This window comes from Anabrus simplex, chromosome 6 (assembly GCF_040414725.1).
Source record: "Anabrus simplex isolate iqAnaSimp1 chromosome 6, ASM4041472v1, whole genome shotgun sequence".
In the NCBI taxonomy this organism is placed as follows: Eukaryota; Metazoa; Arthropoda; class Insecta; order Orthoptera; family Tettigoniidae; genus Anabrus; species Anabrus simplex.
This window is the reverse complement of record NC_090270.1, coordinates 92,150,524-92,175,583: the sequence shown is the minus strand read 5'-3', so window position 1 is coordinate 92,175,583 and position 25,060 is coordinate 92,150,524. Positions and strand designations below refer to the sequence as shown.

The 25,060-nt window shown below is 36.6% G+C and overlaps 1 protein-coding gene across 10 annotated transcripts in view; it reads left to right on the top strand.

The window, feature by feature from the left end:
• Positions 1 to 25,060, top strand: part of trol (terribly reduced optic lobes) — a 918,151-nt gene that overhangs the window by 724,389 nt on the left and 168,702 nt on the right. For all 10 annotated transcript variants that reach the window (XM_067149795.2, XM_067149796.2, XM_067149794.2 and 7 more), the window contains 3 exons: positions 8,879 to 9,012; positions 13,038 to 13,218; positions 24,568 to 24,719. In XM_067149795.2, coding sequence (XP_067005896.2) covers positions 8,879 to 9,012; positions 13,038 to 13,218; positions 24,568 to 24,719 — 467 coding nt within the window. The remainder of the gene's footprint in view (positions 1 to 8,878; positions 9,013 to 13,037; positions 13,219 to 24,567; positions 24,720 to 25,060) is intronic.

Below are 25,060 nucleotides of genomic sequence, written 5' to 3'. Positions count from 1 at the left end.
GAACCTTAGTTTTCGGAATGCAGTCCAACTCATACCTATTCTGCGAGGAATTTCTGCACGTTGGTTGTCTTTTCCAAGTTTTATCTTGTGTCCAAGATAGATGTACTCATCGACAGCTTCTATATATTGGTTTCCCATTTTAAGTGGTCGACTTTCTGGGCTTAGAATTTTCGTTTTATTAATGTTCATTTCCAAACCAATCTTAGCAGAAGCAGTTTTTAATTCTTGGATCATGCTTTCTAGCTCATCTAGATTTTCACTTATGAGCACAATGTCATCGGCAAAACGCAGGTGGTTCAAATATAACCCGTTGATTTTTATTCCTTTATTATCACACCAGGCAAATGCTGGGGCTGTACCTTAATTAAGGCCACGGCCGCGTCTTTCCCACTCCTAGCCCTTCCCTGTCCCATCGTCGCCATAAGACCTATCTGTGTCGGTGCGAAATAAAGCAACTAGCAAAAAAAAATAAAAAAAAAAAATCTGTAATGTATCTGTCACCATTGCCTGGTCCAGGTGTTTCATCTTCTTTTTCGGTTGTTCAAAGCATGTATTTGCAAACACCAGTATACGACTTTTGCATAACTCAATATTGGTGACCTTTTTGATTCCTGTTTCCAAGGCCATACTTTCCCCACATAGTTGCCCACTCTACCTTCAGCAGGCTGGCTGCATTGGCCAACTGATAACATCACTTGCTTATTTCTAAGGCAGTAGTAGTTCAAATCTGAGCCTCTGCGTATGGAATTTTTGAAATGTCATATCCTTGTGGTTCACATTCCATGCCCTATGGTAATTATCATGATATAAACAGTCATGTAAAACTACAACTTTGCTTGGTTTTTTAATTATCTGCTCTGTTAAGGCTTCCATGTTGTATTTTCTAACCTTCTTGCCAAGTTACAAGAGATTTGTTTACTTGCCAATAAATCTACGTACTCAAGGCTTGAGCATTTGAGCACCTTCAGTTATCACCAGGCTGAACTACAATAAAACCCATTGTCTTAGGCTCAGAACGTTAGTACCCTACTATCTTAGCCACTCAGCCCAGCCTCCCTTTAAATGTTGTAGAGAAAATGTGCATTTTTTTTCTTATATCTTCTCAGCTATATACTTCTCAGAATAAGAGTGGTTGTTCTATCTATGCGGAAAGTACTCATTGGATTTAGTTTACTTTTATAGACTAGCCACATGAGACTTTCCTTTGAAAAATTTTGTATCTTTATGCCATAATTAAGGTTCTTTTTGCCAATGAACTTTGCTTTGTATCTAGATTGGGTTATAAAGAAATTTTAGCCTGATAAATATCAGAGTTGTTTTTTATTATACAGGTGAATTCTTGAGTTTGTATCTTTCACTCTTCTTTGCTGTATTTGTTATGCTTGGAGAATTGGTGATTTGGAGTGATATTCTTAAGTGCTAGATGTGAACATTGATTGTTATCAAGAGAGTTCCAACTACTTCACATCTTGTACTTCTCTCTACCTCTCCTTTTTTTTTTTTCGTTGTTGTATGTAGCACTTGCATAATTTTAATATATTTGAGAGTGAAATCTTTGTTAACTACTATGATTATATGTTTGTGGCATAATATGAGTGGTAAAAAATTATATCAATTGCTTTCCTCTATAAAAATCTAAGTGCATACCATACTCTTCAGTGAACATTGTAAATCTGAGTGAGAATGTTTAAATAGAGGATTATTTGACACGAGAGACTAGTAGAGAAAATTATAATTATATTGCCTTGATAGCGCCTCTGTGGATCAGTGGTAGAGTGTCAGCTTTTGGTTCATAAAATCATGGGTTTAAAACCAACAGAAGTAGTCCAGTTTTGAAAGACAAGATAAAGATCCATTCAGTACTCCATGTCATACAATGTTGACATGTGAAAGACTTTGGTGTCACATTTAACATTTACTTCATAAATTTAATATATGCTCAGTCATAGGTTGTCCAACAGTGTTCTGGCTTCTCTACCATCTGCTATAGTAGAATGTAATATCAATATTGATGCACAGGCAGCCTAAATGGTGTCAAATCAAAATACTGTACCTGCACACAGTAACAGAGCCATTATTATTATTATTATTTTCTTTCTCTGTTAGGGTCTTCTAGGGACAATGGGACAATTTCAATACTTCATCCTTTGTTGTTCCTTCTTCCTCAATACTCCTTCACCTGCTCACCATGCATTATTATTATTATTATTATTATTATTATTATTATTATTATTATTATTATTATTATTATTATTATTATTATTATTATTATTATTATTATTATTATTGTTGTTGTTGTTGTTGTTGTTGTTGTTGTTGTTGTTGTTGTTGTTGTTGTTGTTGTTGTTGTTGTTGTTGTTGTTGTTGTTGTTGTTGTTGTTGTTGTTGTTGTTGTTGTTGTTGTTGTTGTTGTTGTTGTTGTTGTTATTATTATTATTGTTATTATTTGCTCAGTAGCTTACCTGATGGATTCCCACCCTCCAAAAGGCTGAAGTTCGAATCCCAGTTGATCTCAAAAATGGCACGACATTGGGAAGGGCACCTGCGTTAAAACCCCTAGCCAAAACCAAAATTACCATGAGTGGTTCCACTGGCCCCAGAAATACCTGGGATAAACCAAAGAAAGTTATTATTATATTATTATTTCAACTACAGAGACCTCATCATTCATGGCCTTCTCTTTGGTGTGAGGAAAATGATTTTTGATTGACAGCAAACGCATTGTTTAATCTAGAAATAAATAAGAAATACCTTTGCTCTCTAGTGGAAAAGCATTGTCACTGACTCTGTAGTGATTATTCAACACCACATTTATACAAACAACTAACGAATATTGTCATTATTTATGGCGGATTTGGTATGCTGTGTCTCTGGCAAGAAGGAATATTTTACAATAATTCTCTCTAATAATAATATTGCCTTAATGTTCATTTAATCTGTTGGCTATCAACAACTGTATTATTTTTCATTTCTGTTTCCTCTCCCCTCGTCATTTACAACTTTCTCATTCTTGGTCAGGCAAGTCTTCATTAACTGCCTATCTGTTAAGTCATCAGCCTCGTGGTTGTTGGAGCTACCCAAGGATCCAGTTAGCAAAGTTTATTTGCTTATAAGAGAACCAAAAAACTGATGCCAGCACTATAATAAGGCATACTAGGGAAGTTGAGAAGTTAGGTACTTTTCTCAACGAGCAAGAAAATTGTAGTGCAGCACAACTTATCCTTTGAGTAATACCATTCATAACATCCAGACATGATTGTCAGGTTTTGAATAGGCCTACATTACTCAGTGCCACCCCTTACCTCAGCAGTTTCCATACTATCACAGCCATAAATGAGACTCCAACTTCCATTAAGAAACAGCAGCTGGCATATTCATTAAATCTTCAAGCCGGTATGAAAAGTTGGCCAAGTTTTGCCCTACAGCGGTGATAAATTTTAGAAATATCACAATTTTACATGCTGTCACAAACATTGCTATAACTTCTAAACGACTACCGGTAGTCTGATTTTGTTCAAAATAAGTGGATATGCAGTTCAAATCATGCAAATGTATCTCCATACAAAAAAAGGGGCATGCAAAGTAAAAAAAAATACCTAATTACCTTCTTGTTGGAATAAAATAGGAATAAACAGGTATCCATAACCACTCGGGTGAGCATTCACTTATATCACTATCATTATGTACATAACATGTAATTTCCTGCTGTGCATAATCATCATCACTAACACTTTCATTACTGTGTCACTCAGATTATTCTCATCACTACTTTCAACTAATATGCGTTCGAGAGCTGCATTAGATAAATACAGACCATGTGAGGATGCCGCCGTGTTGTTTGCAGCAATTGACGTTGATGAAACAAATTCTTTTTACACCAACACAATGCCGCATTACAGTAGAAGATACTCCTCTGCATAGAATGATACCCTGGGCTGCGGGCTGTGCTAAAAGTTCACTTGACAACCAACAGTTGGCACACAGGTGTATATCTAAAATATTGCTAGCCTAGTCTGTACAGGTATACGTCAAACTGCTCCTGTCTTATGTTTTGTAGGTCCATACACAAACACATCGAACTGTCTTGGGCAGTTAATGATAATCAAAATAAAATTTTGACAGGTCCATCATAAATGTAAGTTAAGGTTAGATAATTGAAGAGATACAAAGCTAAGACAAAAAGGCTGATGGATAATACTGTAGACAATTAGTGGCATTAAAAATATCTTTCATTGGCTATTAGGAGCCTTAAAATACTTTTTTTAATGTGAAACAATGAGGAACGCATAAAACATTCGCATTTTTAGATATTCATTAATTTTAGGAATCAGTATGTGAATTGTCATTTTAATTTTTGTAATTTTATTTTAAGGATATAATTTGATTTTCTTGCAAAATACTATCATAATTCTTTGTCTGTGCAGTTCAATTCTATTTAAACATCAGAATAAATATGCCACAAGCATGTATGATAAAATTCTTGAATGAACTAATATTGAGTTAGATATAATTGTAGCAATGTATTGTCTTCATTATAACTTGTGCTAATATTTCATTCCATTTTACCAACATCACCTAAATGATAAACATGAAGATTACATAGAAATGTAAAGCAGCAACTCGATTTATTTTCATAATATACCTGATAAAGCAGTATGGCTATTAATGGAACACCACTTACTTTCAACCACCATACAGTTCATTCATTTATCAACTAGTTGTGATGATAAGACATAGGAAATTAAGCAAGAAATGACGATGCTTACGGGACCCCGTAATTTAAATGCGTAATCCGGGAAAACATGGTTTCCGAGAACGGATAATCGATTGTCGTTTGGCTTGGCATTATTAGATTTTTCGAAGAGTTTGGCTAATCAAATTTGCTGAACTGAAAGAAGTTTTCACGGGAAACTGACGAAGTTTACCCTGTAAAATTGAATATAAAGTACCGAGATTTTGAACTCTCATACAGGTAATTAATTTTTGATGCCGGTTTTGCGGTCTAACTTGCCTGCCTCTCATCCGGAGGGCCCGGGTTAGATTCCCGGCCAGGTCAGGCATTTTTACCTGGATATAAGGGCTGGTACCAGGTCCACTCAGCCTATGAGATTACCTTTAATTGAGGAGCTATCTAATGGTGAGATGGTGACCTCAGTCTAGAGAGCCAGGAATAACAGCCGAGAGGATTCGTCACACTGACCATGCATTACCTCCTAATCTGCAGGCCTTTGGGATGAGCAGCGGTCATTTGGCAGGCAAAGGCTCATTGGGGCTGTAGTTTGTTTGGTTTAGGAGTGTTTGTAAGACTATTTTTTATTTATTTATTTTCCGCCCACATTGGAGCACTGAAATCAATCTACAGTATATACAGTCAAGTCTTATGAATATTGGTTACAAATTTGGTTGATGTTTCTTCTTTTGTTCCCAGAAATGTTTCATTCTCTCTGACCTGGCTGCCCGTTCTTCATCAGTTATATTGTACTGTTTGCGTGTATAGGTCTTCAGTTTAAGTCTCATGTTGTTATTTCTCAGGATCCTCTTCTCTTCTCTGTATTCAATTTGTTGAATTGTCAAGCCTAATTCATTTAAATCTTCTTGGACTTCTTTGAACCAGTGATTTTTAGTTTTACTATTGCGAAGGTAGTTGAATAAATGTCGAGTATCCTCGTTTCTGGTAGTCGTGATATGTGACAGAAAAAAGCAACTCTTCTTTTCCTCATTGTATCTATTATAGACTCAGTCTCCCGGTGTACAACTTCATTAGGTACTAATTGCCATTGTCCATCTACTTGGTGTTTTTTGTTTAGAATTGATCCAATGATTCGTCTATCTATTTTCTATAATTTATCTGTAGTTTATTTCGTATTCAAATTGAATAAGGTTTCACTAGCATAGGTTGCTTCAGGCTTAATAACGGAGTAGTAGTGTTTAAATTTTGCATTTATCGAGAGAGATTTCTTCTTGTAGGTTGGCCAAGTAATGTGTTGTGCTTGTTTTAATTTGGTAATTCTATTTTCAACTGATATTTTCTCTTTTAAGTTCCAAGTTATAATCTCTCCAAGATATTTAAATTCATTAACAACCTTAATTTGTTTGTTATTAGTCAGTGTGATAGGTGATGCTTCCACTTTGAAGGATGGCATCATTTCTGTCTTTTCAAAGGAGATTTGTAATCCAATTTTTGCTGCTATTCATTCTAATTCTTCAATTTGGAGTTTAGCCTCTTCCACACTACTTGCAAGTATCGCAAGGTCATCTGCAAATGCTAGACAATTGAGTTTGATATTTTTGCCAATCTTGATGTTTGGCTGACATTTCTTAGACCATTCTTGCACGACTTTCTCCAATGCACAGTTAAACAGTATTGGTGAGAGACCATCACCCTGTCGAAGTCCAGTCCGGATTTCAAATGATTCAGACAACTCTCCTCGGAATTTAACTTTTGCTCTAGTGTTCTTGAGGGTAACACCAACGAGATTAATGAGTTTCTGGTGTAACCCAAATTGTTTAAGGATTTTAAGTAATGACTCATGATGAATACTGTCATATGCTTTCTTGAAGTCAACAAAAGTGATAACTAGCTTTTTGTTTGTCATTCTTTGATGGTTCATAATCCACTTAAGACTAAAGATTTGGTCAGGACAACTTCTTCCAGGTCGAAATCCCCCCTGATACTCCCCAAGTTCTTGGTCGAGCTGTTCTTGAATTCTCGTGAGGATCTTATGTGATATTAAGTAGATATCCCTCGGTAATTATTTGGATCTAGTCTATCCCTGTTTTGTGTATTGGATGAATTATAGCTGTATTCCATTCTGCAGGCAGTTTTTCAGAGTTTCATATGTCTATGATGTGTTTGTGTAGGTTTTGAAGTGTTTGGTTATTTGCATTCTTCCACAGCTCTGCAACCACTTGATTTTTTCCTGCAGTTATTCTTGAGCCAATTACTTGCTTGAAGTATGTCATAGAAGTCTGGTGGAATAACCTTATCTAAGCGTGTTTTATTTTTTGGATCAGGGGAAAATTCTAGGTATTCTTTTGGGTCTTCAGCATTTAGTAATTCTTTGAAGTGATCAGCTAGAATTTTGGCATTCTCCTGATTATTGTGTGCTAGTTGTCCTTGTTTATTTCTCATCATGAGTGTAGGTGGAGTATACCCTGATTGATATTGTTTAAATGTCCTGTAATAGTCTCGTGTCGTATGTTGTTTGAATGATTCATCTATGTTAGCTGGTTTTTCTTTTTGATGGTCTTTTTTTATTCTTCTAAGTTTTGTTAGACTATAATTATATATATTACATTTTTGTGATATTTAGCCAAATTGTTGAAGGTTTTCATTCATTCCCAGATTTTCCGTTTTCCCGTGTTATGCTTTTTATTTTCATTGTCCCTCCAAAAATGGAGAATCAAGGCTCCACTGTAATGGTGCAAGACACATTGGCATTACTCCTGGCATCATGATGTTATAATGAAGTTTTAATGAAGATTACTGCTGGTAATAATTAAGGGCACTATGATGGTGCAGTGGTGTGACAGTGACATCCTGCATTCTCATGAGACAGCAACTTCATAATCCTCCAACAAGACTTTGTCCACTTGCAGTAATGTGTCTATGTTGAAATTTCCCTGTCCCAGCGAAATCCCTTCCAAACCGAACGAGTGCGGGTAACTAGGCTTGAGGGAATGCTTTGTCTACTGACATCAGACCAGGCTCAGGGCAGTCATTGCCTGTGTTGAGACTGAAGTTTATTTTAAAGCTTGTTTTCTTGATTTAGTGTGCTGTTCATTATCTTTCTGCTGTTAATTTATGATGAGGAAATAGCATCTTTGGATAATGGTTTTTGTATTATGATTTGTATATTATTATTGTCTCAAAATTAAATGTTACACATTCACTTTGAAGAGCAGTAGGAAGAAAGTTGGATACTCCACTCCCATCTATTGTATGGAAGGAAATCATTAGGAGAACTTTTAACTTCCCTCATGTGTTGCCAACCTACCTTGCTTCTTTTACCAGTTGTTATTTGATTGGAATTGTTAGCCTGGAATCAACAAAAACTACAATTTTTTTGAAGATTTGTGTTCTGAGAATTAGTTGCTCTATTTTGAACATTTGAACATCTCTAATAAAATTAGTTCTGTTTCCCCTTTTATTTGAGAGAAAAAATTAGTTCTCTTTCCCCTTTCATTTGAGAGAACAGCTCTATACATGCTTCCTTGTCTATATTTGACTGTGTAAATCCTAAGATGTTCATTTTGTGGACAACTTTCATTTATCTTAGTACTGTACTGTATCGGGAATCAAAGTTTTTACTGTATTTCAAGTAGTGCTCTGGTCTAGCAAACCTAGAATAACAGCCAAAAAAATTTGCCATGCTGACCACACGACCCTTTGTAATCTGCAAGAATTCGGGCTGAGCAGAGGTCGCTTGGTGGGCCATGGCACTTTAGGGCTGTTGCACCATGGGGTTTGGTTTGGTTTGGTTTGGTTCAAGTGGTTCTGAATTGAAATGAATTGAATTCACCCCATTTCTCCTAAAACCCATGGCTATTATCATATCAAGTTGCTATTTTGCATTTATATTTTTCTTTCATGTTTATCAGTTCTCATGTGGTGGCTTTTAAATATAATTATTTTAATTTGACTGTATGCATGTAAGTAATTACACTTGTCTTGGATTGTTTTGTTTCTAGTTCTTGAGATTTAACTCAACTAATATCTAATCCTTTGTATCAAGTTACTAAGTAGGTTTAAATAACTATTTTCAAGATCAGAACATGGCAGATTCATTAATTGTGTAATTTATTTAGTAAAATGGAACAGAATATTAGCTCTTCTCAATTAATGAACTGGAATTAATCATTATAATCTTGCTTACAGATGAACCTACACCAACAGCAGGACCACCTGCACCCGAGCCAACCATAATCGTCACCATCAGTGAACCAGCTATTAAAATTGTAGAAGTTGGAGGTACTGCACAGTTCCAGTGTTCTGGTGTGTCAGTACGTCAGGTATGAAGAACAACTTTGTCCATGTTATCAATTGGTATGTTTTACTGATGAAGAGTTAAGTCATATGTTATTCATATGTTAATTGTTTGCGTGCAATTCTTGACTTCCCTGAAGATCTCGTAGACCATGAATGTGCATCCCACTTTGTCAGATTCTGCACAGAGAACAGCTGTTCGATGAGAGACATGACTCTGTCACTGGGCACTTCAGTGATGATTATGGCTGAAGACTCCACATGTCTATTAATCGAGGCCATATGCAAGAGCAATTTGTATAAACATAGTAGTCATGGGTGTGCCAGCAGCTATTGCAGACATATATCTTGAAGATACTAAGATGACCAGATTCCAGGAAGTGAAATTTTTGTTCCAGAGTTGTTTCGAGAATTGGTGCAGGAGATGTTCTGTTTATCTTCCTTAATGTAAGTTTGGCTGTTCCTATGGCAGATAACAACAGGGGCTGAATTCCTGCTATGACAAGTTTTGCCTATGTAGATATTGTGCGGTAGGCAGAGAAATTCAATGGACAGTTCCTCTTTGAACGTGCAGAAGTTTTTCCTTAGCCTTTTTAGGGTACGGTATAAAATGGAATGATGAAGTATATGATATATTTGTGGAACGAAGGCTGTGTAATATATAATGTGGAGTGCTTCTGAGTTTAGTCTACAAGACTCCTGACATGGCATGCAACAGTGATGCCATGAATGATTTAAGATTTAATTTAATGCAGTGTGGCCTAAAACTTAACTGTCTGCCCAAAGAATACCCAGATATAAAAGTTCTTTATCTTGTAGTGAGATTTCCTGTCTATTCTCATGAAGTGTGACTTTGTGAAATTTCTCCTTGTGACAGCAATGGCCTTGGTTTACAGTGGATGGAAATTCAGCTTGTTTTTAGAACCACATAGCCTAGATTAATAGACATGTGGAATCTGAGCCAGTCACTAAAGTGTCCATTGACTCAGTCATATCTCTCACTGAACACTGAAAATGAGGTTCCAACTTACTATCTGCCGAATGCAAGCTGACAGCTGTGTGAGCCAAACCATATAGCCACTTACTCAGTAATTGAACAGCTGTTCTCTGAGGACATTGCTAAGATATTTCATCACTGCATTTTTTTTTATTTTTTTTTTTTTTTTTTTTTTTTGCTATTTCATCTGGGACAGGGTTAGTGAGGAGACAAATGGTGTGGCAATGGATAGGTCACTTTCTCCTATAATGACTAATTTCTTCATGAACATTTTGAGGAGAAGGCTCCTTCTTTTGTGTCTGTCAAACCAATGATTTGGTGTAGGTATGTGGATGATACATTAGGAGTGTGGGCAGAGGGTCCTGAAAAACTTAAACACTTTCTAGACCACCTAAATCAGAGGCATTCTGCAATTAAATTCACAATGAAAATCAAATTTCTGAGGCGTTCCAGTGAGAAAAAAGCCAGAGAGTTCCCTAAGGCACACTATCTACTGCAAGCCTACTCATACTAATTGCTATCTCCATGCAGAGCCATCAACTATCCAGCAGAGGGACACACTGAAAGGCATGCTCAACGTAATATTTACAACAATGTTCATATTTATAGAGAAAAGAATAAGCAACCCTCGCAGAATGAAGAAATGAATGGAACTGCCTACCTCTCTTATATCTATAATATAACAGAATGCTGAGATCCTCCACAAGCACAGTACATTGTGTTTGGCACCATTACAAAAATTGGTCTAATTTCAGATATAGATAAGGAAAAATTGTCTTCACTGTTATACCCTGGGGTGTAGAAAATTCACTGTACTTGCAGCAAGGCATATGTTGGCCAAACATATTGGTCCTTTCGGATTCATATCAAGAAACACCAAAGAAACATCAATCTCATCCAGCTCAGACAAGTTACCAATAGCAGAGCCTGCCCTATCTTTGGGTCATGATGTCAAAATGTTTGAGCTCTTTCCTGTATAAAACACAGTAGGTCTAAGATCATACAGGAAACAATGGAAATATGCAAAAATTCCAATAATAATAATAAGATATTGGCTATCAATTAAGCAATACTTGATTGCCAGCTTTTATAGGTCTGGGTAGGTTGGTCTCTTCTCTCTCTATTTCATTCTGGTTTTCCAGATTCATATTCTACTCACCTCTAGATGGTTCACTCAACGTGTCGTACATTCATTGTCTATGTGGACCCATTGCTTACTTATTTCTTTCCTTTTTACTCTCACTTCTTGAATATTCTTATCACCATTTCTCCTTCCCCCCCCCCCCCTGCCATTTTAGATTTACTTTGCTCTTCATCTCCATCTTGATTATATTTGTTCGTATCTTCTGTATCTTTTTTTCATTGCTCATGAATTTTTTACTGGTTCTCCAACTCAGTGAAGAGAAGATGAAACAATGCTTCCTTCTCTCACTTGACTCACTTACTGCTGTAACACGGTATTTCGGACATTACAGTAGTGCACAGAATTTTTAACCTCTTTCAAGAAAGATATGGTCCATTTTGTCTATTGACAACATAAGAAATTCCCTTTCGCTTCATAGCAAGCAGACCGTTTATTTATTCCTACATTTTTAACAGTTTATACGTAAGTTCTAAATTCAAGTTTTTTAAAAAGAAGATTTTATGGTTCAAGACTAGTATGAAGAATACAAAGCAACATGTGTAAGTGCAATTTTATTAGCAACGTGTTACTCAAAAAACAAGAGGTGCTACATACTTGAAGCAAAATATCAAATTACAAGACTCATTATACTTTTATCCATTTACCTTGACAAGGATAACATGTATTAATTATGTGTTTGTTAATTGTGTAGTGTTTTTTCTTTGACCTATTCTTTGTGTTAATTTTAATCTGTACAAAGGGAACAGGCTGATAATGTCCACATAGGACAAAACATGTCCTGCAATATTCACGAAAATATAGAAATAAAGTACCGGTAATCAAAGGATTATTTGTTGTGGTGAAAAGTTGGATCCTTGACATAATTTTTTATTTATAATATACTAGACATTCACCACGGACCAAAAAGTGAGATTCATAATGTGTAACATCCCGCTTAGTCGAGCAGCTCATCTCTTTACGTCCAAGTTTTCCCAACTCAACCCATCTACTGTAGGAATAATGCATATAATACCCAGGTATAAAAGTTCTTTATCTTGTAGTGAGATTTCCTGTCTATTCTCATGAGTTGTGTCTTTATGTGAAATTTCTTTTTGTGACACCCATGGCCTTGGTTTACAGTGGATGAAAATTCAGCTTGTTTTTAGAACCACATGGTCTAGATTAATAGACATGTGTAATCTGAGCCAGTCACTAAGGTGTCCATTGACTCAGTCATATCTCTCACTGAACACTGAAAGTGGGGTTCCAACTTACTGTCTACCAAATGCAAGCTGACAGCTGTGTGAGCCAAACCATGTAGCCACTTACTCAGTAATTGAACAGCTGTTCTCTGAGGACATTGCTAAGATATTTCATCACAGCATGTTTTTTATAAATAGCTATTTACCGAGCTCGATAGCTGCAGTCGCTTAAGTGCGGCCAGTATCCAGTATTCGGGAGATAGTAGGTTCAAACCCCACTGTCGGCAGCCCTGAAAATGGTTTTCCGTGGTTTCCCATTTTCACACCAGGCAAATGCTGGGGCTGTACCTTAATTAAGGCCACAGCCGCTTCCTTCCCACTCCCAGCCCTTCCCTGTCCCATCGTCGCCATAAGACCTATCTGTGTCGGTGCGACGTAAAGCAACTAGCAAAAAAAAAATTAGCTATTTCATCTGGGACAGCCCATTCCCTTTGTACAGATTATGTACTGTATTTGCCTCTTGTGAATATGGTTGCAGAATCATTTTCTAGAATATTAATTTAATATTTAAATGTATGGTACTAATATTAAGAAAAATGAGAGTTACAGGGATGATTAAATAGGAAAGGATGTCTTATTTCTGAATGAATATATTAGTCATAGAATTCTTTTATTTTTGGTAATATTTTTATATACATTAATAGTGGTAATATTTTATCTTTATTATAGCTTCCTTTGAGAATTACATGGTCCAAGGAAGGTGGTGTTCTCCCAAGGGACAGAGCTATAGATGACTCTCGAGGTGTACTGATCATCACTCGTGTGCAGCCACCTGATTCAGGAGTCTATGTGTGTTCTGTGACTGATGGTAGGGACACTGTTAGCCAACGAACCACCTTAACAGTTGGAGGTAAGTTTCTTAACACCTTTCCTTCAGTACTTCTGAACCCTTTTATTGTATTAATGATAGAGAGATATACTAATGTTTCCATTGTTCTGTTTAGTTTCATATTGAAGCCTTGTCTTACAAATTTCTGTATCTCTTTTACTGCTTGACAGACTTTCCTCAGGATTTACTGAAAATACCAGGTAATGAGTTCTATTCAGGATTTCTTAGATATGTTACATAAATAATAATAATAATAATAATAATAATAATAATTCGTAGGGATGTGGCACCCCATCACCCAGTGGGGAAACCACTGCAATCAGCTACCAGAATATTGGCAGGAAAACCATAACGTTTGTGGGGTATGGAGGAAATGCCTACTCCCAGTCCTGAACAACTAGGATGAAATAAGGCTGAAAGCCTTCCTCATAATTTCATAAAATCATCCTTCATATCTCATCTTCACCTTTCTAAATAACATTTAGAATTGTATCTCAAGAATTTATCCTCATCTCAAGGTGACACCTTAGACATTCGACCATAAAAAGTCTTTTGAAGAAGAATTTCACAAACTGCAATCATATATTGTAGAAAAGACAGCATTCCGATGCGGTGGGCTATCATTCGGAAGATTGTGATGAATCGGAGCATCCGAAAACTCAACATCTACATAAAAACTTCAAAGAATTAAACCTAAACAAATCTCTTTCTTCTCGACACACAATGTTAACTCTTTGTGCCAAATTGGAAAATTAAAGATTGTCACTGACATCATGGACAAACACAAAATTCAAAGAAATAAGGAATAGTGATGAAGACTCAATAGAATCACAAGGATACTGATTGTATAAAGGAATCCTTGGCAAACGAGTGATGAAAAACTGTCCGCAGTTTGGTAATGGATTTCTAATAAATCTCAAAATCATAGATTCAGTCATGGAATTTAAATTTCATTCCCCCAGACTTGCAACACTAACTCTGAAATCTGCTAATAAAATCTACACAATTATCAATGTATATGCTCCCACTAATCAGAAAATTAATACCCTAAAGGATAAAGAAGAAGCACTAAAATTCTGGGAACTCCTGGATCAAACTTTAATCAACATACCTCCATCACACGTTAAAATTCTCCTTGGTGATTTCAACGCACAACTGGGACAAGAAACAAGGTAACGAGATATTATTGGAAAATGGCCAACACATAAGAGGATGAATAAAGCAGTCAAAGATTGGTTGAATTATGCAGAAACCACAATCTTATCACAAAATCAACATACTTTAAAAGGAAACATCACAAATTAAAAACTTGGAAACATCCTGATTTCCAAAAAGGTGAATGGCAACTGGACCACGTTTGCATGGATAAATTTCACCATCGTGAAATCTACAATGTCAAAGTCCTAGGGGGTGGGAAGACTCAGGGTCAGATCACTATGTTGTTAAGATCAAAATAAAATTAACACCAAGGGTTAAGAAAAGACTTCAAAATAAAAGTAGGAAAAAATCAACCCTACCACCTATAGGAAAACAGGAGAAGTATATGTCAACACTAATGCATTAGAAGAACTGACCACCAAACTAAAATTGATAGCAGAAGAGTTAGGTCCAACAAATCCTAGGAAAAAACATGACTGGTGGAATGAAGAATGTAACCAGGCAATTGAGAGAAGACACCAAGCTTGGAAAAATCATCAAGCCCAAAAGTCAGACAAATCAAATTTAGAACTAATAAAACAAAGAAAATCAACACATGAAATCAAAAAGTAGAAGAGAGTTTTAACAAGAAACAATCACAAAATTATTATAAAACCTTTGGCAAATACCTCAAAAAAAAATATGAGCCCCTAATATTAATGCTGAGAGATAAATCAGGAAGGTTAGCCCATAGTAATCAAGAAAATGCAGAGATCCTCGCAGAGACATTCAACAAACTTTTAAATTACGATGACCCACTGGAAACATTGATGTAAATACAGTAAAACCTCGTTAAGACGTTTCTGCAAGGGGCAACAAAAATGAACGTGTTAAGCGAGAAAACGTACTACTGAATATTCAAATAAAAACTATCCAACAGGGATATGGAAACACTAGATACGATTTTTTCTGACATGAAGGCATTTTACTCATGTATCCACGGGTACAGTGAAAACTATATCTACCATTTCACAAGTTGAGAGGAAAGTATTAAAAGGTGTGAAAAACACGAAAGAACAAATATGAAAACATATGCACGGGACCCAATAAAAATATCCAAGTATTATTGCAGATCACACTCTTTCTAAAACAAATGTCAGTAGAAACCTTTTGTTTTGGAGCAGTGGGTTATAAAACATTATTTTCTGATCACACTCTTAGACAATGAATTTGAGGTTATATTCAGCCATGTGCAACTGCGACAGGACAGAACGACTTTGGCTGTCATTATGAAAAACTTCGACCAAGTCGAATCAATCGAGTTGAAACTCAAAGTTGCGAGTTCAACATTCGCGACCTCTGCGCACTTAAAGATGCGGATGCCAGTCCACTTTCTGAAAGGTTTTAATGTTGTCTTCATTAGAAAGGAATTTCACTTCTTCCGTATCTATGTCTAGGCTGTCACAAGACAAATATGCACCACGCTAGTCAATTTCACACGATTATGTTCCTATGCCAGATATAGGCTACAGTATCGTGTGATAAAACTTCGCTGTACCACTCAACACAAAATAAATTTCTAACTTCTGAATGGAATACAGGCACAAATAGGCTCACTTTTTCTGTAATCGCACAACTGTTGGGACGGCTCTTACCCAAATTGTAAATCACGTTTGTTTCACAAGGGATGATAAATAAAATTTTCAGGGCTAGGAAAAATATGATCATACTAAGCAGTAATAGCGAAAATTCGTGACGCGTAAAGTGAGGTATTTTTATATAGATTTAATATGATGAGAATCAGAACTTTGAATTTGCGATGTGCTAAGCTAACGTGTTAATGAGGAACATACTAACAAGATTTCACTGTACTGACGCACCCATGTTAAGCACCCCAGATCTAATAGATCCTTCAATTATCAATGAGGTAGAATTCGCAATTAAGGAACTAAAAAATTATAAGGCTTCTGGTGAAGACCTAGTCTTTGCAGAAATCTGGAAAAATGCAGGGAAACCAGCAATCATAAATCTACATCAGTATCTGGTTAAAATGTGGATCACAGAGAAAATCCCAGAACATTGGACCTCAGATGTAATCCATCCATTATTCAAAAACGGAGATAAAACTAATCCAGATAATTCCAGAGTAATAACCCTTTTGGACTGCACTTACAAAATTTTCTCCTACATAATTTACAATAGGATAAAAAACATTCTGCAACCGCAACTTGGAGAATACCAAAGAGGATTTTGCCCATACAGAAGTTGCCCAGACCAAATTCTCAGCCTGAAACTAATAATGGAATATTACATATACAGAAATGAATAGCAGTTTTTTGTTCATTCATAGATTTCAAAAAGGCTTATGATAGTATACACAGACCCACTCTTTTAAACATCCTCAGATCATATGGCCTTCATCCTAAATTAACAAAAATTATTGAACTAACGTCAACCAACACAATTTCTAAGGTAAAGTTCAGGGGAGAAATGTCAAATGCTTTTACAATATATACAGGCCTCAGACAAGGTGATGGATTATCCCCACTGCTTTTCAATGTGGCTCTAGATTACATCATGAAAATTTGGCAATAATAAAACCCACCTAAAATCAAAATTGGAACAAAACCCTCAATAAGGAAAAACTGCCTAGGGTTAGCAGATGATTTAGCTCTCTTAGCCCTTGACATGGAAGAAATCCGTGCTCAGATCACCAGTCTCCAGAAAATTGCATTAAAAATAAAATTACAAATATCCTTTGAGAAAACTGAAATCATGCCAATGAAACCCCTTGACATAAATGAATTCATCATAAATGATCAAAAAATTAACATAATCCTACAATTTAAATACCTTGGAGAAATCATTATGCACAACTTCAGCAAGAAAGCAACATGGATAAATAGAACCAACAAAATGAAAAAAGCACAATTTCTAACCTGCTCAACTTATAACAAAAAATGCTTGTCAATAGACACTTAAGATCCAACACTACAAAACTGTAACTTTGCCCTATGCCACTTTCACTTGCAAAACCTTGTTCCAAATTAAAAATGAAAGAACTGATCAGCTCTCAAAACTGAAAGAAGAATTATCAGAACTTGCATAAATAAACAGTACCAGGTTGAAGGAGTCTGGAGAATCGTCCCCAAATGAAACTGTCTATCGAGAGATTGACCCAGTTACCAACATGACGAAAAGAAAAGAATCTCTTATTTCTTTCACATCTTATGATTACCAGAAAACAGGATTTTACGACAACTAGTGATGAGAAATCTGGGAAAGAAGACAGGAAGCAATTGGATCAAAGAAATTCAAGAGGATCTCAAAACAGTTGGACTCGAAGTTAGAGATGCAGAGAACAAGAATAAAATTACCACCCTTCTTAAGAATCACAAATTTTCAACTGAAATGATGCACAGAAGGCCTGTAGAGATTTCAGACAAATTAAGAACACTGCGACCAGAACGAATGAAGAAGTACTGGGCAGATAAGAAGAATCAAATGGTACAATCTTCAAAGAAAAAGTGTACATGGAAGACTCAGGTAGTCCAATGTGGCCAACAAAGTTAATAATAATCTATATATATATAAAATAGCTTGTCCTGACTGACTGACTGATTCATCATCGCCGAGCCAAAACTACTGGACATAATGAAATGGAATTTTGGGGATACATTCATATTAAGATGTAGGTGCCCGCTAAGAGAGGATTTTTGGATATTCCGTTGCTAAGGGGGTGAAAAGGGGGGGTGAAGTTTTAAAATGAGTTCACCTATATCTCAAAACTTTAAAAGTTTACAAATGTAAAAATTGGTATTTAGAATCTTCTTTGAAAATAAGGAAACACGTATTTTTTTGTTTTCAGAAAATCCCAATAGGAGGGGTGAAAAAGGGTGAAAATGGGGGAAAATGTGTTCAATGCCTTTAATCAGGATACCGGTAGTTATATCTCAGAAACTGAAGATATTACAGACCTGAAAATTGGTACTTTTGATCTTTTTTAAAAATAAAAAAACACGTATTTTTTTGTTTTTTGAAAATCTAATTAATGGGAGGGTGAAAAGGGGGTGAATTTTTAAAATTTGTGAATCTATATCTCCAAACTTTTAAAGTTTGCAGATGTAAAAATTGGTATTTAGAATCTTCATTAAAAAAAAAGGGAACACGTATTTTTTTGTTTTCGGAAAATCGCAATAGGAGGTGTGAAAAGGGGTGAAAAAGGGGTTGAATGCCTTTAATGAGGCTACTTATATCTCAGAAACTGAAGATATTATAGACCTGAAAATTGGTGTTTGGGATCTCCTTTAAAAATAAAGAAACACGTATTTTTTTGTTTCTGCAAAACCCAATTAAGGGGGGTAAAAAAGGGGTAATATTTTAAAATGAGTGTATCTATATCTCAAAACTTTTAAAGGTTATAGGTGTAAAAATAGGTATTTAGAATCTCCATTAAAGATAAAGAAACACGTATATTTTGTTTTCGGAAAATCCTAATAGGAAGGGTGGAAAAGGTTGAAAAAGGGCTCGAATGCATTTCATGAGTCTACTTATATTTCAGAACCTGAAGATATTACAGACCTGAAAATTGGTGTTTGGGATCTCCTTTAAAAATAAATAAACACGTATTTTTTGTTTGTGGAAAATACAATTAATGGGGGGGTGAAAAGGGGGTGATTTTTTAAAATGAGTGTATCTATATCTCAAAACTTTTTAAGTTTATAGATGTAAAAATTGGTATTTAGAATCTTCGTTAAAAATAAAGAAACACGTATTCTTTTGTTTTCGGAAAATCCCAATAGGAAGGGTGTAAAAGGGTGAATAATGGGTTGAATGCCTTTCATGAGGATACTTATATTTCAGAACCTGAAGATATTACAGACCTGAAAATTGGTATTTTGGATCTACTTTAAAAGTAAAGAAACAGGTATTTTTTCGTTTTTGGAAAATCCAAATATTGGGGGGTGAAAACGGGGGTGAACTTTTTAAGATGAGTGTGTCTACATCTTAAAACTTTAAAATTTACAGATGTAAAAATTGGTGGTTAGAATCTCCTCTAAAAATAAAGGAACACGTATATTTTGTTTCCAGTAAGTCCTAATAGGAGGGGTGTAAAAGGGTGAAAAATGGGTTGAATGCCTTTAATGAGGATACACATATCTCAGAAACGAAAGACATTACAGAACTGATAATTCGCATATGGGATTTCCTTTAAAAATAAAGAAACATGTATTTTTTAGTTTTTGGAAAAGCCAATTATTGGCGGTTAAACAGGAGCGACAAATTGGCGTGAATTTTTTGAAAGACTATATCTACAGAATATCTTGGAATCGTAACATGTTACAGACGTAAAAAGTGGGTGTAAATCTCCTGTAAATGTAAAGAAATATAGGTTATTTGTTTTTGGAAACTCTACTTAAGGGGAACCCAAAGGGGTGAAATTTTAAAATGAGAATTTTTACGAATATCTAAAAAACTTAACATGTTACAGAAGTGAAAAATGGAATTTTTTTTATCTGTATTAAACATAAAGAAAAGTGTATTTTTAGTTTTCGGAAATACCACTTGGGTGGAGGGCGAGGGGGGGGGGTAAAAGTGACTGAAAATGGTGATGAATTCTTTTAATTAGGCTACTGATATCTCAAAAATGAAGATGTTACAGACGTGAAATTTGATATTTGCAATCTGCTTTAAAAGTAAAGAAACACGTATTCTCGGAAAATCCAATGAAGGGGGGGGGGGGGGGAAGAATTGAAACATTAGTTGACTTAATTGTATGAGAAGACATACATCTAATACTACAGTTGTTACAGACATGAAAATTCGTATTTGGTTCTCCTTTAAAAACAAAGAAAGAGGCGTTTTGGTGGGGAAAACATCTTGGAGGGCCGGAGTGTAAAGGAGTTGAATTCCTTTCATGAGGACACATAAATCAAAAACTGAAGAAGTTAGAGTCGTGATAATTGGTATTTAGAAGATCCTTTACTATTAAAGAAACAAGTATTTTTTTGCGGGAAAATTCATTTAGGGGGAGGAGAGATTATTGTGAAATGAAGTGAAAAAAGTAAATTATTTTTATGTGGATACTTATATCTCAAAACTGAAGGTAATAGACGTGAACATTGGTGTTTGGAATCTCCCTTAAACATAAAGAAACAAGCATCCTTTTAATTCTTTTTCGAGGGGGGGGGGGTGGCTGTAAATAAACTTAATGGCGGTGGGGTGTAGAAGGAGGTGAGACCAATTGATTTTACTGTTATTAATGTACTTATAAGGATCCTCCGTTGCTCAGGCGGCAGCGCGCCGGCCTCTCACAGCTGGGTTCCGTGGTTCAAATCCCGGTCACTCCATGTGGCATTCGTGCTGGACAAAACGGAGGCGGGACAGGTTTTTCTCCGGATACTCCGGTTTTCCCTGTCATCAGCCATTCCAGCAACACATAATAGTAATAATAATAATAATAATAATATTCCGGACCGTCGTCAAATTGCGGACCGCGATGGAAACGGCTCCTGGACGGGTAATGACTAAGAATGCAGTCCGGTCGCGGGTTCAGTGCCGCCAAGGCACCCAGTATGACAGCACGCCGGATCTCCTGAAGGATTATATCCGTATTAAAAATATTATAGGAAAAGATGGCAAAGATTTACGGACCCAACTGACATGGAGGAATACCTGAGCCTAACCCGGGAAGTACGAAATCGATTGCTGGAAAGGAAGATTTAAAAATGGGAGGAAACGTGCCGTAAAATAATAGATCGGGAATTTTGGTGGATTCTCGCAGAGAACGAGTCAGATCGCGAATTTCGGCGGATTATATATCTAAAACAATAAGCATTCAATTATAAATTTCAGTATAATACCGTAGCGAAGCACGGGTATCTTGCTAGTAATAATAATAATAATAATAATAATAATAATAATAATAATAATAATAATAATTTTTTTGCGAGTGAGTGTGGAAAATCTTTCATAAGACGGTTGTGAGGGCCCGCACTCAACAAGTGTGTGGAGATTCTTACCCACTATAAACCAGACTCCATTTTCCCACGATGTTTATCTATGCCCCGGAAACCGCTCTCGCATTACTTCAGGACGGATGTCGTGCTTAATGCATCTTGTGCTTCATCTTCCTTCTTCTGCTTTACTGTCTGTCGTAATCATCCAGGTCCTTCTTCTGACGCAGAATATTTTCTACGAAGACTGCCACCTGGTCCCAAGATTCTTGACTTCGTAGCATTACTGACACGATCCCTTCTGGCGTCAGTTCTCCCTGCTTAACTTCTAAGCATCATCTTTGTGGCAGCCAATGAACACACACAAAGAAAGTATGTAATACGTCATCGATATCACCGCAATATATGCACACCGGACTAGTTGCTAGCCCTAGCCTATGAAGAAATTTTCGGAAGTATCCATGACCTGTCAAGAACTGTGTGAGATAGTAGTTCACTTCACCATGATTTCGGGCAACCCATACGTCCAGAGAAGGTATCAGTCTTTTCGTCCATTTCCCTCTAGAATCATCTTCCCACCTTGTTTGCCGTCGTTGCATTCTGCGACTAAGAGCCAACCTTTGGCTCTTTTCCTTCCTAGCTCTTCTTGTGTGAGCCAAATTTCTTGTCTTTCGAAGGCCAACAAGTCAATAGGTGCTACTGCTGCTACTACTAGAATCGCAGGTTCTGATACTGTGCGATATGCGCAAGCAATTCGTAAAGCTGCTCTCCGTTGTACAGCTGCAATTCTTGTCCGATATTTCACAATTTTAATGATTCAGCACAAATTTCTGAACCGTATAGCAGTATCGATTGAACAGTCGACATGAGAAGCCTCCTTTTACTAGATTTCGGCCCCTTGATATTTCCCATGAGTCTACTCAGTGCAGTCATGGTTTTCGCTGCCAGCTAATCGGACTGCTGCTAGTATTCTCAGTTGTAGTAGCTTCTCTAAACCTTTCCCTGCAGTGTCCAGCATACATAGAGGTCTGTAACCCCCAGTTTTCCCTTTACTGATCAGAACCAATCTAGCTATCTTCCAACGAAAGCTAAAAATTCCAGGTTTCAAACAATGATTATACATTCTCAACAGCAGTTGAGGACATAATTCGACTGCCACCTTTAGTACTTCTGATGGAATACCATCTGGTCCAGGGGCTTTCTTATTTCTAAGGGAATTAATTGCTGTTATCAATTCTTCAGTTGTAAAAGGTGGTACATTATCTAGTTCTTTCTCGGCCTCATCATCAATCCTCTCTGCATGATCAGGGAATAGTGTGTGTACTATTTCTTCCATGGTGCGTGGATCCATGATAGAGCTTGGTAGCATCCCGAACTTCTTCATAACAATTTTATACCCCAATCCCCATGGATTTTCATCCACTCCCTTAGACATTTCCCACCACTTGTCGGCTTTACTCTTTTTAATTGTATTTCACAGTCTTTTCTTCATAGTCTTATACTCTACTGAGAGAGCTTCATCGTTATGTCCTGCTCTTTGTGTCCTTCTTCTGAGTCGCAGGCATTGTTTCCTCAGCTCAGCAATTTCTTCATTCCACCAATATGTTGGACGCTTGCCTCTCCGTTGTTTGATTCTGGTCATTGATGCGTCACATGCTTGCTGAAGGAGTCTCATGGTGTGTTCCATGCATTTATTAGCAATTATGCTTCTTTTACTTCCGTGACATGTATCCGTCATACAATCCATTCCATTCTGTATTACTTCATGAAATTTCTCTCTATCCATAGTGGCTATGTTCCATCTTTCTGGCTTGCGCGTGGTAATCCTTAGATGCGGAGTCTCTTGAAGTACACGAAAAGTGATATACTGATGATCGCTTCCAGTATATTCTTCAATTACTCGCCATTCTGGTATAGTTCCCTGACACCCTGGTCGCCGAAAGGTTGTTACATTACCAACGTTGATAACCATTAATCCCAATCTGGCGACCATCTCCATTGTACGCCACCCTCTAGAATCTGTTTGAGGCATAATAATAATAATAATAATAATAATAATAATAATAATAATAATAATAATAATAATAATAATAATAATAATAATAATAATAATTTGTGAGCTTGCATCCAGAAGATAGTAGGTTTGAACTCCACTGTCAGCAGCCCTGAAGATGTTTTTCAGTGGTTTCCCATTTATACGCCAGGCAAATCCTGGGGCTGTACCGTAATTAAGGCCATGGACAGAAGATGCTGGAAATGGCCTCATCTGAAAAAATGAAAAACTGAGGATCTAAAAGTCCTGACTTCACTTCACGTGTTGAATCATCCGGTGGTTTCTGAGTGAAGGTTCGTTTGGACGCTTTAATGTGTGCACAAAGCAGGTCCTTTTCCATGATGTTTTGACACGACGATCTCTTAATGTCCACTTGCACAGATAAACAGCATTGAGATTTCGTTGGACTTCGTTCCAAGCTTTCCTTCATTCGAGCAATGTTTTCTGATGTTAGAACTCTCTTCGGATAGTTAGTTTTTATTCACTACAGAGCCTGTTTCACACACTATTTTGCCACTAAGTTTTGCATTGCAGACTTTGAGTATTTTGCCAAAACTCTTCCAGTCTTAAACTCTTGCGCAAAATGTTCCGCACAGGTTTTCCACAAATCGTGCTTTGCATAACACTCGAGAATGAACACAAGCTTTTTTATCATGGGCACCATTTTGTGTTGCATTCAACTGGTCACTAAACACGTCTACTCCTCTCACTCACTCACATATAATGACACAGCGACATACTCTGGGCAGAGCATGCGGGAGATGCGCACTTGCAGATATGTGACATAACAGCAACCGATTGGTTTTCCTGTTCATTAACAAATGTCAATTCCGCCTCAGTCTAATAAATGTTTTCCGGGCCAGTTTTATTTTGCCCACCCGGTAGTAAGTTCAGATTATCTTTCAGCCAAGAGCTGGCTGACTAGTTCCCGCAGCACCTGGCTCTCTCGGGATAGCACAAAGCAGCCAGGCAGCCAGGCAGCCAGCCAGGTGCCAGTGTGCACTGGCTCTCGGTGAGCATTATGCAGCCCTGGCCAAAAGATAATTTGACCTCGCTGTACATAAAATGAATGTGTAGGGATCATTTTAGATGATTTGTTTCTCAACTGTAGCCTTGAGGGTTTAAAAATGTAATGGTTTTACTAATATTACATTTTCATAGCTCCTTAAAGAATCATTGAAGTAAGAAAGGTTTACTAATCCATAATTCAATGTTATTCTGTAGGTCAACGACCTGTTCGACCACAAATCTCCATAAAACCTCCATCTCTCACATTAAGAGAAGGTGAACCAGCAGAGTTCAGGTGTGAAGTTGAAGGCTCCCCGGCACGCACTATTAGCTGGTCAAGAGGAGACAATCGCCCGCTAGGATCACAGGTGGGTTATTAACCTGCATTAAATTATTAAAAAAATATTTCTGTCATAATATTTGTTCACATACTATCCCAATGCCAGGAGAGTTTTCCAATCAATATTTTAGTTGAGAATTCTTTGGGTGAAATGTCAATGAAAATGATGATGATGATGATGTTGATATTTTTAAAAAATATTTTTTTGTTTTATATCCTGCTAACTAGCTTATTTTATACAGTTCTTGTTAGTTGCCGGTAAATCTGCAGACACAAAGCTTATGTATTTGAGCACCTTCAAATACATCCAGACTGAGCTTGGATCGAACCCACTAAGATAGACTCAGAAAGCCAACCTGAACTACTCAG